Here is a 17,130-nt window from a genome sequence, read left to right on the forward strand (position 1 = left end):
ATGGAGCGGTTCCTCCCCCGTACGTCACGTTCCCAGACATACACCCATTTGAGATTTTCTGGCGTATGGGCTCCGGCGAATCTTATTTAATGATGTATTCTGCCTGGAGCACTAAAGAAGGAATGAACGAAGCCCAATGGATTGAATATTTCCGCAAGTTCCCACCCCCGCCGATTTGGCTCACGTGGGTGATTGATTGTATTTGGAATGTCGAGGAGAATATCGGAGAGAATAGCGACGACGAGGAGGATTTCAATTTAGATCCGTTCGAATTTGACTACTGGTGCTACTTCAGACGCACAGCGGCACTTGGCTTCGGAACGGAGTCGGATTGTAAACGTGCTTGGGAAGAGTGGGTTCCAGAAATATAAAAGGAAAAGAACAGCAAAATAAAAGGAGTGAGAGTAGAAAGGAGAGATAAATAGGAAGGATGCCGTGTGAGAGACGTTCACGCTAAGAATACATTATTGTCAGTCTCAACTAAATATATAGTGTGCTTCAGCAGAAACTACTTCTCAACACACCGAGCACCCTACCAGCGCAAGGCGAAGAACAAGCAATCATATAATTTCGGATGCTTTAGATTATAGGCATATCAAACTATACTCTACACTTGCAACAGTCACCGTTATCTCGTCGCGTGGCGATGCCTAAGTGTCAAAGGTAATATTCTGACGAAATTGCCGATCTGGGATTAGAAAAATGTAGAGGCATCCATACCAGAAAAAAGATCATCCCACTGGAAACCATCCAGATCTACTAGTTCCTCAGACTCTGAGCCAGCTGATTGCCATATGACGACTGACCTGTCATAACAGGCATTTGGTCTGGAACAGCACCCATCGGACTGCTTTTGTTCGTGTCAACGGGGTTGGGAGTCCCCGCGAATGACAGTGTATCGGGCCTCTGGTATATTTGCGCCGTCGCGACACCTATAACCGGAGTTGTGCTGGTGGGAGGAGCAGTAGAGGTTCTCCCCAGTTGGAGCGGTGCGGATACCCGTGAGATCTGCTGCTGGGCGCGATGCTTCTCCAAGACCTGGGTTAGCGACTCGAGTAGGTTAACCGTAGCTAGCGAGTGGCTTCTTGCATCTTCCAGCATGCGTAGGGCCTCGGGGACCTCCCCATAACGTATTTCATCCTGCAATGAGCCCGTTCCGTTGACGCACGCATCCATTAGGAGCACAATGCTCGCCATGAAGACGCCATACTGGCGGATAAGCGCAGTCAGATCTGCACGAAGGGGTGCTGGGCGCGCTCGAGCTGTGCTTCAGCGCGGATGAGCTGTCGCACGGACTTGAGACATGTCTCTCGAGAGGACGTGTAGGCTGGGTTGTTGTTCGGTCCGGATGTAAGATATGTGAGGTGCAATTTACACCGCTGGGTGTGGATCACCGCGTTGGGTAAGTAGGCTTGAATAAAGATGCCGCTTGTTGTTGAGTCGGAGCTGGACTCGTAGGTATCGAGGTAGAAGAAGGATGGGATGTCGTGGATCATCTGGTCGAGCTCGAAATCTATGGCTGTGACATGAGTGTAGTAACTCGCCCCGCCTGCGCTCGTCACAGCCATGGAGGTGTAGTCGACGATGCTGCGTGAAATCTCGGCAAGGCGAAGCCGCTGGAGGAAGTACGACATCTCGGTCGGTTGGGAGATCGGTAAGTCTAGGTGCAGTCCGGCGTCAAGCAAGTGTACGTCATTGAGGTTGCGCGGCTTCTTCACTATCATTTGACGCGGGTTGGCCTGGTACACACCCTCGCCTGGATCACCGCACCTCGCGGCCAACAGCCTGGCTCAAATTATCAGTATTCCATACTTGCGTTGAGAACGGGTTGACCAAAGACATACCAGTCGGTTGCGATCAAGTACCACCACACCCGACGACCCATCTCAGCTTCGATAGTGTGTGCAGAAACCGCATTGGACTCATGGTCTATGCGGTGGAGGTCCAGCTCGCGGCTTAATAGAAGCCCTATCGAGATGAGGGATCGATAGCGCAGTGAGACGCCCTTCCCTTCCAATACCTTCATTCAACATTAGTGCTTGAGTATAACTTATGTACCATAGGGATCTATTACTGGCCCTTACTAGCACCCGTAACAAGAACAACAGTAGCCATGCTCGGTTCAACTATACTGAGTTACTCTCTTGGCGAAAAAGATTCTCCCTGTTGCATTCTACCAATTCGTTTAGCTGTTTGGGTTTTCTTGTAGGCCTTGATTATGGACGCAAGGTGTCGACGGCGTCATACTCCTGGGAAAGGAGGGCGTGCAGCTTACTCCGGCCCTGAGACGTGCCTGCATGTAAGCACCGACACTGCGAGAGTTCTGCTTATCTCCCGGAATCTCCCCGGGCCTCTCGGGTGCCCGAGCCTAGTAAGGACCTAAAGAGACGCAGCCTGGAGTAGTGTCTTAACCCCTGAGGGGAGAGAAAAGGGTATGGTTAGAGTGGATCTATTGGGTTTTCCGGGTTGCTATCAGTCACTTGTCTTATCCCCACAGCCACACATTCATACATGACATACTCTATCTCTAAGATTCAATAGTACGGAAAAGTATTTATCAATCAGGATAGCCGCCATTCGATCCTTCTTACTCAATTCCGGAGTCATACCTGCTTGATATACCACGCACATGTACCACTAGTTAAATCAGCGATATGGGGTTATTCCCAAATATAGTGGACCGGACAACGGTATTGCCTTCCTACTTGGCCATGGCAGATTCCAGGACGGTGTGAGCATCAGTTGTACAGTTGCTGGTGGGCTTCCCTGTATTTAGGTCCCATCGGACTCAGCTGGAGTACAAACTAGCGCTTCAGCAAATCAATTCACTAGAGATGCAGACGATGACAATCCATACATTAGGTGATGAAAAAGCCCTGGTCAGGTTTTACGCCATGTAATTAAATGACCGTGACCTTTTGGTTTCCCAGGTGAGGTTCTGTTTGCGTGCGTATCAGAGTATGACATTTGGCCGGTAAAAAGAAGTATCATATTCATCGGAAGCGAATCTATGTCAAAGTGAAATATAATAGTGTTAGTATAATATTACTACAGAGCCGAATTGATCGAAGGATTCGACTGTTCGACCTTTATTAGATCCTGGTATAGCATCTATGGCTTGTCCTTCTAGTTATGTCGCCATGTTCACGTTTCCCTAATGATTAATCACTCCCTTGGACTTATCAAACGCCAGTCGTATATCTAGCCTAAACGTTGGGTGAATGCTCGGCTAAATGGTCGTCCAACATGGCCAGGTGAGGATCCTGCCAAAGCTCAGGCAGGAAGCTGAGCTGCATACCCCACGAGTACAACACGGGGTTCGGGGACCCATTCGAACCCGATGCCGGTGTTACTGTACCTGTATCCAATGCGTCATTATTATTAAGATACGGAAAGGTTGAGCGGCCATCATTGTTATTGGTTGTAGCCAAGGCTCCAGCTGGGTTTTCTAGACCGGTGCTTTGTGAAGCAGCTGCATTGTTAATAGCCCGAAGAGCAACTTGGTAGTATAGCCGACTGACGTGGTAAGGCACGGCAGTTTCACAGTTTGGATCATGCTTTTCAAAAAACCTGATCACCGTGCCCAGAAGATGTAAATCTTCACGGGCCTGGGGGCTAGTTTTGTTTTCCAAGATGTTGATAAGTAGGATATCGACAGTCCATGCAATGTGATATACCAGGTAGCTAGCAAAGCTGTCAGTATTGCTCTCATGGTTGCTGTTTTGTGCAGGAATGTGGCCACTTACATGGTGAACGGGTGGCCATGGTCATGATAGTTCAGTAAGGAGATCGACGCCCGCGCAGCACTAACGCACAATGCCACACTAGAGATGACCAAGTCGCTCTGTTCGTATTGGTTCCAAAGAGGGACAACTTTACTAAGCACAACGGAGTGGATAGATATTAGAAGTTGAAAGTAGGAGAAATGGAGTGCTGTTAGAGACATTAGACGCGAGCCGTCTAAGCCAGTTAAAGGAGTTTGTGGGCGAGCCATGTCTGGGATTTTCTGCCTCCACCTTTGTAACTCTTCGTCGAGCTCCATCACTCCGGCATATAACTGTTCGGGAGACTGTGTAGAGGCCTGCGGGGAGCGAAGCCTGTCGTAAACTTTGTCTTGGATCTCGCCCAGGATAACCTGTTCACGGAGCCAGTTTAACGTGGAGCCATCATCAAGTGTAAGCGTGTTACGCCCATCTTCTGGGTCCTCCTCTGGCAGAGAGGGGAGCAGGACGCTTTTAAGTGAGGGTGGTGTTGAATGGTACATGGCCAAGTCTTGCTCTATTATAAAGGCATGATAAAGCAGGGTCCTTTCGTGCAGAGCTGCAGAGCTACTTTGAGTGGGTACAGCATGGTGGTAGCCAGCCATGAGAATTGACTGGATGGCGGCTCCGAGGATGGCGGCAGAAGTATGGCTTCTTGATGTGTATATAAGGTACATAACCTAAGGACAATTAGTGAAGAAGCTCTCGTTGTAAGAATCAGGATCAGGACCATGAAAAGCATTGTCGCGATGCTAAATTTATTGGCGCTCTGCAACATCATCGCAGGAAGCATACTGAAAGAATTTTCAAAGCACTTTTCGGCTTCATCGGGTCGCATATTATCAAATTTGCTTAGCGAATGAGCTAACACAATATTCAATGCTGCATATGATGTGGCATCTGAGAAGAATTGGTCGTTGAGATACCTTTGAAGTATTTCGGCCAGGTAATCGTCTTCGAGTAAATGGATGGAGCTATTATAGGTGGCGGAAAAGTCTGATGGGTATGAGATTTTTGAGCAACCGTATACATGCATAGAGGCCATTACCTTTGACGCATGCGATGATTGTATCATTAGGGGGTAAAGGATGGTTGGCCCGCCCTTCCAAATTTCCCAAAGGTACTTTCCTTGGAATCTTCAGGCCGGACAGGAGGGAACTAAAGCTGTCATCGCCTACCAGTGCATCTATCCAGCGGATACCATCGGGAGAAAGTATAGCGCATGATCCTGTTGGATGGTGTCTAAGTTAGTTGTGGTCTGTGAATCTTGGACTTTTCCTGCGTCGCGTTAGTTACCTATACACAATCTCTCGCCATTCCTATCCTTCTTGTCAAGAGAGATTGACGTATCCTCCTGCGAGCAGAGGTTAATTGTCGGCGGACTTTGACTTGGAGCCGGCGAAAGCCCCGTAGTCTGTTGATCGACTGGGCCTGTCATATCATGTAGATATTCGCGTCTCATTTGGGTAGTTGGGAGATTCATGGATTCCGAAATCAAACGCTCCATATTCTCCAATCGCTGAGTCAGAGCACGGTAAGACCTGTGTCACAAGATGAGCACAGGGTAACTCAGTGTGTAGGCACGATACAATGCTGAGTAGTACATTTTATTCTTTGGGGGACGCTGCCTTATGGCACTGTACTCGCAGCTATCCCCTCTTTCATTACATCGTGCGCAAGACGGGCGATTCCCGTCGCATCTAACCTAGAGCAATCAAGGTTAGAGCGATATGGTCGAAACCCCGAAGGCAGGTTGGACTACCTTGCGCGTACGGCATGGGATGCACGCCCATCGTGACTTAGTTTCTCTATTGGGGTTTGAGTTCTCCATTGTGGGCTGGTCCCTCACACTTGTGTTCTTGGCTGGAAGAACGGATCGCGATGATATTCGGATACAAATCGACGCCAGATCATCTGACCGCCCCACTTTTTTTCCAGGCAGCGCTTAGGCAGGCTATATTGGGCGTAATGATGTCAGTACGAGGTATTCGATCCATGTATATTATATACATATTTCTCCTGATGTTGGAATCTTCATACCTTGTTAGCCTTTATTCATTGCCTTACTGATGTCGTTTCCTACAATTAATGTCAAATGCGTGGAATCTTACCGATCCTACACAGAAACATATATTTTCTGAATGGTTTGCTGCATTTTTCTTAAAAGGAAGCATCTTTCTTCACTCCCCCCACCTTTCTCTGGAGATTTTCAGTAACAGGTTCTCCGAGCTACATAGTAGAATAAGAACTGAAGTGGTGATGAGAGGATACACACTACATGGGGTAGAAAAGTCAAGTGTGACCACTGAAAACGGGGACGGTTGAGAAGAATGTGGGCTTGGGAGGGCGGAGCTGCAACCATGTGTGGATAGATTTAGATCTCTAGCTATGGGTTATTCATATCTGGGATTGCCCATAATATTATGCATGGGAGTGAGGATTGAGGCTGCCCCTTGTGGTGAGAATTGTCGAGGTCGAACAGTCGAGCGTGGGGCTCGAATAGGGCCATACAGAAGAACAATAAAGAAGAAAAGAATCATTCAGACTTATGCATCCCTTCTCTCTATTAGTGAACCCCTTATATTGTTTGGTGTATGATATCTCCTCCACCTTCATTGGGTGGAAAAGTGGCGCTGCGTAACATGGAGGAGAATTAACCATAATTAGGGTTTCCGGTTGAACATGTTACATGTGTATAAGCCATGGCGCAAATGAGCTGACCGAGAGCCAAGGGTGCAAATATTCGAAGCTATTTAACAGCTCGGAGGAAGGTCCGACAGTAATATCAGCTCGGAATTGTGATCTACGCATGGTATGCCACTGTTCATCGGCGCCCTTCACTAAGGAATGTTTGATGGCAAGCCATTAACCATTCGCAGATAGACCCGAAGTACAACTGGTGGCACCACTTGACGCCCACCCTATTGTTGCCCAGACGATGAATATCTGGGCTATTTTCACGGATAGTGTATACACAAGCACACCGTATAAGCCTTGGTCCACCCAGGTCAAGGAACATTGACGGAAGCATCAAAAACTCAGAGTGTACGCAATCACTAACTGATGCTCTAGAAGACCTCATTGAAGACCGGCAGCGTGACCAAATACATACACCCTTTTCCATGATCGCGTCTAGAGTAGGCACCAATGAAATGGAACCACTCTACAGGTACCTAGCGTGATGGTATGCTATCATCTGGCACTCTCGGCGGATTGCCGTCGCCCAGTTTTTCGGTTCTATGTCCGTGATTGGTGCCCCATTTCCCCAGACATGAGTAAAGCTGGACAGCCTGGACTTTCCCTGGATAGAAACCCTAAGCCGCCGAGCCAGGTTGGAAAATAGCGCAGGTAGTATACCCCACAATGGCATCACAAATGGACCCCGGATGGGCGGGGAAGCTATGCAAGGTGATTGTTGGGTTGCCTTCGGCCACACGAACATTGTTCCCCGGTTTTCCTCCTGCAATCCGGGGCAGCCTGCTGTTCAGCAGGCTTATATAAAGCTCGGCCCGTAGGCATGGGCCCGAAATCAATGCCTGTATGTACTAATATTTTCAACAACACCAAGTACTTGGGCTCATAGTTCAGAAGATGCTGCTGTCCTTGGAGAAACCCTACTTTGGCCTGACCGGGGGATGGCTGACCTTTTGGCTCACCGTGAGTTGTGATGTTTACGATACTCCATCTCAGTTAGGAGCAGAATATAACAAGGGTGAAACCATAGGTCGCTTGCGGTGTGGATATGACGCTGTTCGGATACGATCAGGGTGTCTTCAGTATGTCACTCCCTCCTTGTGAATACAGGAAAGCTAACCACCTTTTCGCAGGCGGCGTAGTAGTGACGCAAGACTTCCTAGAGCTCCATGACTTGGTCGGCCCTACAAAGACTACAACACTTTCAACAGTGACTGCCATCTATGATATTGGTTGCTTTTTCGGTGCCATTCTCGCCTTTGCGATCGGCGACCGCCAGGGCCGTAAAAAATGTCTCCTCTGGGGGACTGCAATTATAGCAATAGGGACCATTCTACAGGCATCATCATACAGCTTGGCCCAGATGTTCGTCGGCAGGGTTGTACTAGGGTGAGTTGATTTGTCTTTCGGGCCAAGCTTCTCAACGGAAGACTAACCAGGTGTACAGTGTCGGCAATGGTATGAACACAGCCACAGCACCCATCTGGCAAACTGAAACAGCACAGGCCAAATGGAGAGGAAAGCTCGTTATCTTTGAACTGGGGTTGAATGTTGGTGGCTACTGTATTGTCAACTGGATCAATTACGGGCTATCCTTCCACGAGGGACCCATCGCGTGGCGTTTGCCTATCGCTCTGCAGCTCGTCCTTGTGATCATGTTATTCCTCACTGTCCCGTGGCTTCCCGAGTCTCCAAGGTATGCTGGTGATTCCCTGCTTGGAGACTGTCAAGTTATTCTAAGATCCATCCAGATGGCTTATAGCACACGATCGTCATGACGAAGCGGCAGAAGTGCTTGCCTGTATAGAAGGAATGTCCATCGACGACCCCTATATCACGACCCAGCACAACGAAATTAGATTTAGCATCCAGTACGAGCGCGATAACGCCGTTCGGTGGCGCGACCTCTTGCTTCGTCGGCAGTCTGACGGCACCAAAACCCTTCGCCGGTTGCTCCTAGGCGCCGGCACACAGGCCATTCAGCAGCTTCAAGGTATGTTTGTATTCCAGGCAATGAGCACCATTCGTACACAACTCCCAGCTAATAAACCATGGCGTGTCTAAAGGAATAAACATCATGAGTTATTATTTGCCCACAGTGTTGATGAACTCGGTGGGACTCTCGAATACCATGGCACGACTGCTGACTGCCTGCAATGCGACGTCATACTTCATCTTTTCTTGCCTGGCAGTTACAGTGGTCGAGAGACTGGGCCGCCGAGGTCTGATGATGCTTTCTGGGTTTGGCCAGTTTGTTTGCTTCCTAATAATCACTATCTTGCTTAGGTTTGCCGAGATCGATAAGGGATACGCCACTGCCTCAGTTGCCTTCTTTTTCCTCTACCATATTGCATTCGGAATGGGAATGCTCGGCGTGCCATGGCTGTATCCAACCGAAATCAACTCCTTGCCGATGAGGACTAAAGGGGCGGCGGTTGCAACGGCAACGAATTGGTAGGAGATGTCAAACGGGATTAGTTACTAGTGTGTGTCTTGAACTAACGTGATGATTTAAAAGGATCACCAATTTTGCCATCGTTGAGATCACACCCATTGGGATCCAAAACATTGGGTGGCGATTCTGGATCGTGTGGACTGTGCTTAACGCGGTCTTTCTACCGATTATCTACTTCCTTTATCCGGAGACAGGTTTGTTGACACATAGCTGTTTGATGCGTGGACGACTTGCTGATCAGACTGCAGCAAACCGAACGTTGGAAGATGTGGATGCCTACTATCGGTCCAACCCGCCATTGATGGTGGCCGGTGATTCGGATGCCACCTCGACAAAGCGTCCGCTTAGGTTCATCCAACACGAGGATAGTGAAGTCCAGAGGAGGGCGAAACGAACTGATTCTCTGTCCTCTAAGAGTGACGAGTTCGCTAGTGCAGAGCATGTAGGATGACTTACGATACCCACAAGAGGGTAAAAGTTTCATCCTTTGAGAATGTGATGCATTCATGACTGGACACCTCTACTATCCACAAGGAGCTATATAGACGACTGAATTCAAGCCTTCTTCTTTTATTCTTTCGTCGGTGCACATGCATGGTCGTCTCGGAGATATCTCCGAGGCCAGTAAGCCCTGACTGACCCACACCGCGCGACGGAGTAAGTCCCGACACGTCCAAAACATGATCGCTTCCCTAATTACTCAATATGTAGGTGCGAGAAATAGAGCCAGGGAACTGTATTCCACAAGGCGAAAAGGTCAGAATGCCCTGGACTGATCTATATACCAAGCCGCCGTTACATAGGGTTAATATTCAGGTACCACGTAGGACCAGTGACGTCGATATAATTATCGTAAAATCAAAAATACAAAACCAATATGATTTTTAGAGAGAGTCAAAGAAGTTGACATTCCCAAGACACGCTATCTAGTCATAGTCATAGTATCTCTTACCGAGTGAAAGGAGGAAGCAACGCGGCTGAATCGCGATGGACACTTAGCAACAGGAGGGCACAGTAACAAGAACCCCGCGTCACTCAAAGGACCTGAATGCCAGGTCAAGTTCGAAGGTATATAGCATCGTTGACAACCTTAGCCGACGCCTTGTTCAATTCTGCATACCACTTGTTGACAACCATTTTAAGCCGATCCTTGTCGATATTCTCCTCAGTTGAAGCGTCTATCTTGACCAAAAGCTCGTCCTTGTCAGCTTGTTCCGGTGTCCCCTTGATTGCATTCCGAAACTTCTGCTGCACCGTTGGATCCAAGTTTGACCGCATAACCACTTCTAAAAGACCAGGTTTATCAGCGAAAAGCTTGTCTTTCAGGTAGAGTGTTAAAAGTGGTGAAGTCTGAATCTTTCCCGAAAGTGCTTGTTTGGCGTTTTCATCCAGGGATCCTTTGATATCGTCGAGAAAGTCGTCCTTCTCAGGCTGCTCACAACTTGACTCCACTAATTGTACGAAAACAGTTTTATCATTGATAAGCCTGTTGGCCAAGTAGGACTTAGCACTTGGCGAACCCTGAATCGCTGTCAGGAGCTCCTGCTTCTCAGTTTCTCCCAGGGTTCCCTCTATTGCATTGACAATCCTGTTCTGCCTAGTTGGATCCGCCCACGTATCTGCGGACTTGACCACTTTTAAGAGATCCCTTTTGTCGGAGATAAGTTTCTGGATAATGTAAACTGCGCACTGAGCAGTTCCAACGCCAAGTGTCCAGCCAGATCCTCCGTGTCCATAGTTATGAACGAGAGGAAATCCACAGTCCTCATCAGCCCTGACCTTGACATTCTTTTTGGTGAATGGACGCAACCCTTGGGCAAAAGGGAAGTGGTTCACAAAGCCTGCGTGACTCAGGCTGGGCATGAACTCTCCTGCCCTGTCCCACATCTGCCGGACTTCGGGCGATTCAGCAGTCAGGTTCATCGTATCGCTATGTGGTTGGATGATGGAGCCCACGTAGAGGATGTCGTCGTTTCGAGGCACAATGAACACCGTCTTGGTGGGTACATTCCCCGGCCCCATTTGTGCAGGAACCAGATAGGCGTCATTCAGATGACGGAACTTGCTGTAGCGCGTATTCTCAACGCGACGGATTGCGCCACGAACAGGGTACACATCCTGGTCGTTGACTAGCTCTTTGGCACCGAGACCTGTGGCATTGACAATGACATCGGCCTTGTAGTCTGCTAGCAACTGCCGACCAGTTTCCTTAAGATCTTTCACCACTCGGGTCTCCAGTGTTGCCCCCTTTCGTTGGACAAGCGCCATGAGATAGCCCAATGCCTTGTCAGTATTGATAATCGGGGCGTCATGGGTGTAGCCGCTTTTGAACTCCTTTCCACCGTAGCTCAGATTGATAGATGGTTGCTTGAAGGCATTTGTGATTTCCTCTTTGTTATGGTATACAGCATGATTGCGAATCATCCTTTTCGCGGCATAATTCCTGGAGGCATCGCCGCTGATGACGTAAGTCTTGATGGCCTTATACTTGTCGTTGTGTTCATATTGTGGCAATGATCTGTCGGTGCAGCTGGAGATGACGTCTTCATAGAAGAATTGATGAAGCTTGGCGACGGAGAGGCCCAAGGAGTGACCGCCTTTCTCGTGTTCGTCGGAAATGTCTGCATAGGCCGTATAGAATGCATAGCTTTGCATGGCCCAGTCTCGATAATGTTGCACAGTGGCCCAGCCCGCGCCTGGAGATTCGATTTCAGTCAAGCCACAACCCCCCGGGGGCATCTCCCATAAAGCCCCCGCAATCTGAGAAGTGATACGTGACTCGCTGAAGTCCCAAGTGCGTGCCCACTCTTTGGCAAGAATTGTTACTCGAGTGCCCTGGTCGAGAAGCATCCATGCGACCAGCAATCCGCTGACACCACCGCCGATAATGAGCACATGCGAGCTGTCGGCTTTGGGTGCCTCCCGCGGAGAATCGCCAGTTGAGACTTTAAAGTCCTTAGCACCTGGAGTGTATTCACCTTTGAATACTGTCACTTCGGGTGCTGATACCATAGTGCTGAGTTTGGGGAAGAGTAAACGAATTCAGTGGTAGAGCTGGAAGCTGATTGCCTTGGGATATTCAATACTTCAAATCGATGTGGATGGGATACTAGATCGGACGAGGTAGCTTCGCAGTATTTATAGGCTGAGATCTACTGGCACCATGCAATGGCATGCTCAGTGATAGTGCCTCGGTGGCATAGCATGACTTGCTTTGCTACGAGGGATATATTCCCGGCCTCGCACACCTGCAGACTCTCCAATGACAGTTTTCCTTTGGCCAAGAATCCTCGTGTGCCATAAGAAGCAGCACATCATGTGCGATGAGCCTTGTCCACGTAGCTCTGGGGCGAATATCTGATGATCATCTCGCTTCCTGTCTGGGAACCAGGCGTCCAGTGCACATTTCAGTTCAGTAAAAGCCCTGCCTGTGTAGTGGAATTACACCATACGCTTCTCCAAGTGCCCGGACATTCCTACAAGTCAGCATTCCAGATGCATGATACAGGAAGCTACAGCCATCGTGGACCAAGTATATGAGAGGAGGAGAGGTCGAATCCACTCTCTTGCCTAAGCGAGATTGTGAGGAAAGCAGCCTAGAGTGTGTCGATCTGAGGTCTATACAATTGGCCTTCTCCGATCCATTCCAGATATGGTTGACTATAGCCATGCTCCAATTCGCAAGAGGGGTTATGAACTTCTTCACTAGGAACGATTCAAGTTTGGCAAGAGTCTCAAACCAGACTCAAGACCCTAAAACATTGATTGCCTATTTCGGCACCAACAGTGAGAATAGTAATATTATTTGTTAGGGATACAGTGTTTTTCACACTTTCTTCGAGCACCCACAATTTTAGGTTCACGGTCCATCCCGATTCCCGACCGCGCATGTATGCATATACACGTCAGTCATAGTATGCTGCGAAAGTCGTGCTTCTCTCCAATTTCCTTCCTTTTTTTTTTCCTCCAATAAGCAAGTACAGCCATTCTCATCAAGTGCTAGAGCGCAGAATGGGTGTAGTGTCAATGCACCAGACTCGTAGCTCTTGTTCTCTCACTGTGTACATCGCATATACGATGTCTCAGCCAGCCGTCTGCTGAATTTCACCGCGTACTCAGTTCGTCTGCATGCATATGCTGGCTGTGGGGGACCGACCTCTTTCCAGCTTCAGTATAACCGGAATCCCTCTCTTTTTGTTCATACTCGGCGATGTATTTTCTCGTTCCAGTAGACCGCGTGCACACTGCCCACGGCAGGTATTGCAGCACATGGAATGAGGACGCATAACAGAAATCCTTCTGTGACTCAGGCCTCTAAGAAGGATGTCAGGTGATGTAACATGTCGTACTTGCGTATGTAAATCCCCCATGACAAGGAATTCGAATTATGTAACCTCTACTGTGAAGCAAGCACTGCATGACCCCTACTTTGGTAAGATCCTGTAGGTTGATAGAGTCTGGATACTGGCGCTAGCACCTGCGAGGGAGTACTTCGCGAGCCGGAAGCCCTCTATGTGAGGCATTGTGATGCAGTAGACTAGCCACTATGCTGCATAGTCGCTGCACTTTGGGGTAACTATCCGTGAGTTTGGCGCTGAATTGGTAGCTGAATCTCAGTTTGATTTGCAAGGTTTGAAACCTGCACATCATATCATATGCAATGTCATATCATATGCAATGGCCTTGCTGATCCCGCTTGCGGGCATTGTGGATCGTGATTTCGCTGGTACTTTGCAACCACGGTCATAGACAGTCCTTTGGATAAATTTTCCTACTGCCAAGACCCGAGCGAGGCTCCAACGGTCGCAGTGACGCTTAAACGTGGTACTAATAAACCCATCTCACAGCGTTATTGCCTTTCTGATTGGGTATCGAGGACACGCTGATCGTTCTTGTGGCTGGCTCAGATCTGCCCAAGGGGTGTGCCGATCATAGCGCAACACAACAAGTGAGCTGGTCGGCCTATTCCAAATATTATTTGCAGACGTGCAGATCATGCAAAGTGGCATCTTGTGACATCCTATTACGTGGCCAGTGGAGCTTGGGCAGAGTGGACAGCAGCTGTTTTCAAACATTGATTACTCCACGATGGTTGGTTTCGAGCGAGGTGCTCTGGGGTTGAATGTTGGGCATATCCATGTCGGAGTCTCCTGGAAGGCTGTCGTTCCTGCCCCGCACAGCCTGCAGAACAGCACACCATCCATGATCGTCGCATACCCACTTGCGATTGAAGTAAAGCCAATTAGGCTCGCCTGCGAAGACCGTTGCCTCACATGGGCCTGCGTTAATGAGGCTTCCCCCCAAGTTAGTCAGTATATTCTTAGCTGGAACCTGGCTGTAGAGCTTTATATAGATAGTTTTTTCTACTCATCCAAGACCCCGCCTTGGCATAAATGTGAATATAGGGTGGATTTGTAGTTGGAGATCCTTGTTTGTATTAAGGCGATGGAGATGTCTCATTGAGTAGTGCCGTCAAAGTGGCCGGCATCATTACCGTCAATTCATTGTTCTCGAAGTTGGCAAGGACAAACTTGAACGGAGTCTCCAACTTTTCGAGCTGAAGCTAGTCGACGAGCATGGGAAGCACCTTGCATCCCTGCACCAGTGGGATATCGATAAACGTGTCTTTAAGTCATTGGGTATCTCAGGCGGTTTGGCTGTAGCACAGATTTATCTGCTGCTCAGCTCCGCACTAGTTCAACATGTTGCACGTCTTGTGGATGTTCCTAATGCTTGTATGACCATGGGACTAATGACGGATGTCTTTGATTTTCATATTCGGCCGGAAGCTGTTCTGGTCCCAGAGAGATATGAGGTACACTGAGTTTGCGGTGTTCGAAACTCGGAAATGGAAATATGGGATGAAAGATGACGACATTCCGATGGAAAAGTCTGGCTATGGGTACTACCCATCCTCAGCGCCATATTCAAGCATCAGACTGACCACATTCTGATGTTCACCCTGGGCAGCACACTCGAGTGCTGTCATGCCAAACGAGTTTTTGCACTTCATATCAGCACCCTTGTCAAGCAGCAACATAACCAGATCCTCATACCCATAACTGGCAGCGTATATCAGTGCTGTATTGCCCTCATCATCTTGACAATTTAGATTAACACCACTTTTAAGTAGTAGCTGGACTATACCAACATGTTCTTGTAAAGTAGCCCAGATCAGTGGTGTGAAGCCCTCCTCGTCTCTGCACTCTAGACCAGCGCCACTATCAAGTAGTAGCCTGACCACATGTTCATTCTCCTGTGTGATAGCACACAGAAGGGGTATGGAATCATGTCTGGGGTCAGTGCCATCTCCATGCCCAGGATCAGCGCCCTTTTCAAGCAACAGTCTGACTACACACTCATGCCCTCCGGCGGCAGCATATGCCAGTGGTCTGCGACCTTGATCATCTCCACGCATAAGATCAGCCCCTTTCTCAAGTAGCAGCTTAACCACACCCGCTTGTCCATTTTTAGCAGCGTATATCATGGGTGTGAGACCAGCGTCATCGCTATCCTCGAGACCAGCACCGTTTTCAAGTAACAGTCCGACGACACCCTCATGTCCGTTTATTGCAGCATGGATTAGTGGTGTGCCACCACCATAATCACCACGCTGAACGTAAGCACCCATTGCAAGCAGCAGCCCAACCACATCCTCGTGCCCATTTTTGGCGGCATATATCACGGGTGTATAGCCGTAACAACCTTCACTGTGAATATCGGCACCCCGTTCAATCAATAATCTAACCACATCCAAATGTCCGGATGAAGCGGCACATATCAGGGGTGTTTGACCATCCTTATCTCCGTCTCTGCACTCTACATCAGCGCCCCTTTTAAGCAGTGCCTCTATAGCTGATTTATATCCATGTCGCGAGTACCATAACAGCGATGAGCCTCCGGAGACTTCAATATCATGTTTGTATAGTGGACCCATTTGTTGAATGGCGTAAATACGCGAACTTGCCCTTAATATAGAAAGAACATCCTCTGCGTTTGGTAGGCTTTCAATGATGAGAAGTAGTACCTCATTGGGAAGGTTGAGGAGAGACATTGTAAAGGCAAAGATAGCCTAGTTATCGAGCTACTTCTCAACAGTTCTAAGTATATTTGGCCATTTCCCTGATTGAAAAACAAATGCGGTATTCAATGTCTGGAGTGCAAGTATTCCATAAAAGAAAAGAGTTTGATGCGCTTCAGCTAAACAGATGATCACATGACCCATGTACACACTATACCAGACGCAGTAAAGGCCAGCTTGACCCGTGACCCGTACTTGTGTGGAGTAAGCTTCTTAGACCCACCGCTCCTCGCAAGGGTTCTTCATCCATGGACCCTGCCGAAGTAGGCTACGTATGTGACCCCATATACCCAGTCGTCTTGACCGCCTGATCTAACTACTGAGATTCAGATTGTGGACGGTCATGCTTTTAAAGCTATTCAGCTCTAAACAACTCGCTAATATCGCTCACCGCGCAAAGGAGCGAGATCCTCAGGTACGTGCACGCCTTTGTGAGCTCCATTCTATCGGCCGCGGTGCGAAAAAGATCAAGAATCTGTACTCACGGCTCTCGCTTTCCACAAGGAAATCCACGATTCCCCTTCAACCTGCGCGTACTAATAATACTACGCATTCCCGCTCAAACAGGCCTAAAAACTGACTTTTGATCAGCGTGCGCGTATTCTCCAGCTTGTGGATCAAAGAAATCTCTGGGTCAAAGACTTCGACTTTTGTAGTATGGAGCAGCACTGAGTGCTTGGTCAGTAGTCCGTTATAGAAACAAAGTTTGTATGATTGTGACATTGCTTTGGAAGGTGGGATACAATAGAGAACCCCTTTTACATAAAATCATCTCAACGTCTCCCCTAATAGAAGAAATTTTGTCTTGGCAGAAGTAGCGCTAACCTCGATATTCTCGAGCATTGCGAAAGGGCTGTACGGGTTGAGCATGTACTCCAACGTATAAATAAGATTAACCTACGCGGGGGGCGATGGCTGGACTCAGGATAGGCCCGATTAAAGTGAGGATCAGAGTATTCCCCGGCGGCGCATTGCATTGAATGCACATACTTGGCCGAAAGCAGATCCAGAGAGCTTCTCTTGCAAAAAGCCTTGTCCATAGCATCTTGTCCATGTATATAGGGTTGTAGTAGCGGTAGCAGAAGTGAATGTCGGCGCTCTATCAAAGGAAATGTCAAGCAGCAAGTCGAGCGAAGTTA

At 48.5% G+C, this 17,130-nt stretch overlaps 6 protein-coding genes across 6 annotated transcripts; 1 reads left to right on the forward strand and 5 right to left on the reverse strand.

The window, feature by feature from the left end:
* Positions 1-694: 694 nt before the first annotated feature.
* BDV37DRAFT_279708 (uncharacterized protein) lies at positions 695-1,197 on the reverse strand (the record flags this gene model as incomplete). The annotated part of the gene is made up of 2 exons (XM_032086386.1): positions 695-756; positions 807-1,197. The coding sequence occupies 2 exons, from the start codon at positions 1,195-1,197 to the stop codon at positions 695-697; spliced, it is 453 nt and encodes a 150-aa protein (XP_031944857.1).
* Positions 799-2,078, reverse strand: BDV37DRAFT_4392 (fungal specific transcription factor domain-containing protein). Its single transcript, XM_032090655.1, has 3 exons — positions 2,075-2,078; positions 1,845-2,020; positions 799-1,785 (listed from the first exon to the last, which is right to left on the reverse strand). The coding sequence occupies exons 2-3, from the start codon at positions 1,883-1,885 to the stop codon at positions 1,227-1,229; spliced, it is 600 nt and encodes a 199-aa protein (XP_031944858.1). The 5' UTR covers positions 1,886-2,020; positions 2,075-2,078; the 3' UTR covers positions 799-1,226.
* A 513-nt stretch (positions 2,079-2,591) lies between these two features.
* On the reverse strand, positions 2,592-5,182 carry BDV37DRAFT_4465 (fungal specific transcription factor domain-containing protein). The gene is made up of 5 exons (XM_032090669.1): positions 5,058-5,182; positions 4,492-4,989; positions 3,747-4,441; positions 2,858-3,684; positions 2,592-2,792 (listed from the first exon to the last, which is right to left on the reverse strand). The coding sequence occupies exons 2-4, from the start codon at positions 4,834-4,836 to the stop codon at positions 3,207-3,209; spliced, it is 1,518 nt and encodes a 505-aa protein (XP_031944859.1). The 5' UTR covers positions 4,837-4,989; positions 5,058-5,182; the 3' UTR covers positions 2,592-2,792; positions 2,858-3,206.
* Positions 5,183-7,096: 1,914 nt separating this feature from the next.
* On the forward strand, positions 7,097-9,482 carry BDV37DRAFT_290283 (sugar porter family MFS transporter). Its single transcript, XM_032088682.1, has 8 exons — positions 7,097-7,418; positions 7,486-7,537; positions 7,589-7,844; positions 7,903-8,151; positions 8,207-8,448; positions 8,522-8,909; positions 8,974-9,104; positions 9,159-9,482. The coding sequence occupies exons 1-8, from the start codon at positions 7,353-7,355 to the stop codon at positions 9,359-9,361; spliced, it is 1,587 nt and encodes a 528-aa protein (XP_031944860.1). The 5' UTR covers positions 7,097-7,352; the 3' UTR covers positions 9,362-9,482.
* A 484-nt stretch (positions 9,483-9,966) lies between these two features.
* BDV37DRAFT_279712 (FAD-dependent oxidoreductase) lies at positions 9,967-11,922 on the reverse strand (the record flags this gene model as incomplete). The annotated part of the gene is made up of 1 exon (XM_032086387.1): positions 9,967-11,922. The coding sequence occupies one exon, from the start codon at positions 11,920-11,922 to the stop codon at positions 9,967-9,969; it is 1,956 nt and encodes a 651-aa protein (XP_031944861.1).
* A 2,649-nt stretch (positions 11,923-14,571) lies between these two features.
* Positions 14,572-15,780, reverse strand: BDV37DRAFT_4506 (ankyrin repeat domain-containing protein). The gene has a single exon (XM_032090678.1). It carries the CDS (start codon positions 15,539-15,541, stop codon positions 14,816-14,818), a length of 726 nt encoding a protein of 241 aa, XP_031944862.1. The 5' UTR covers positions 15,542-15,780; the 3' UTR covers positions 14,572-14,815.
* Between the last annotated feature and the right edge of the window lie 1,350 nt (positions 15,781-17,130).

Source organism: Aspergillus pseudonomiae (genome assembly GCF_009193645.1).
Source record: "Aspergillus pseudonomiae strain CBS 119388 unplaced genomic scaffold BDV37scaffold_10, whole genome shotgun sequence".
NCBI classification, from domain to species: Eukaryota; Fungi; Ascomycota; class Eurotiomycetes; order Eurotiales; family Aspergillaceae; genus Aspergillus; species Aspergillus pseudonomiae.

What these genes read in the sequence shown, in the direction of transcription:
- BDV37DRAFT_4506 (XM_032090678.1), bottom strand. Translation starts at nt 15,541, where the DNA reads ATGGGTGCTTACGTTCAGCGTGGTGATTATGGTGGTGGCACACCACTA.
- BDV37DRAFT_290283 (XM_032088682.1), top strand. Translation starts at nt 7,353, where the DNA reads ATGCTGCTGTCCTTGGAGAAACCCTACTTTGGCCTGACCGGGGGATGG. An exon ending in GGCTGACCTTTTGGCTCACC is followed by an intron (nt 7,419 to 7,485) that starts GTGAGTTGTGAT and finishes GTGAAACCATAG; the next exon opens with GTCGCTTGCGGTGTGGATAT. An exon ending in GGCCATTCAGCAGCTTCAAG is followed by an intron (nt 8,449 to 8,521) that starts GTATGTTTGTAT and finishes GCGTGTCTAAAG; the next exon opens with GAATAAACATCATGAGTTAT.
- BDV37DRAFT_4392 (XM_032090655.1), bottom strand. Translation starts at nt 1,885, where the DNA reads ATGGGTCGTCGGGTGTGGTGGTACTTGATCGCAACCGACTG. An exon ending in TACTTGATCGCAACCGACTG is followed by an intron (nt 1,786 to 1,844) that starts GTATGTCTTTGG and finishes AATTTGAGCCAG; the next exon opens with GCTGTTGGCCGCGAGGTGCG.
- BDV37DRAFT_4465 (XM_032090669.1), bottom strand. Translation starts at nt 4,836, where the DNA reads ATGATACAATCATCGCATGCGTCAAAGGTAATGGCCTCTATGCATGTA. An exon ending in TCGCGACAATGCTTTTCATG is followed by an intron (nt 4,442 to 4,491) that starts GTCCTGATCCTG and finishes AATTGTCCTTAG; the next exon opens with GTTATGTACCTTATATACAC. An exon ending in CATGGCCACCCGTTCACCAT is followed by an intron (nt 3,685 to 3,746) that starts GTAAGTGGCCAC and finishes CAGCTTTGCTAG; the next exon opens with CTACCTGGTATATCACATTG.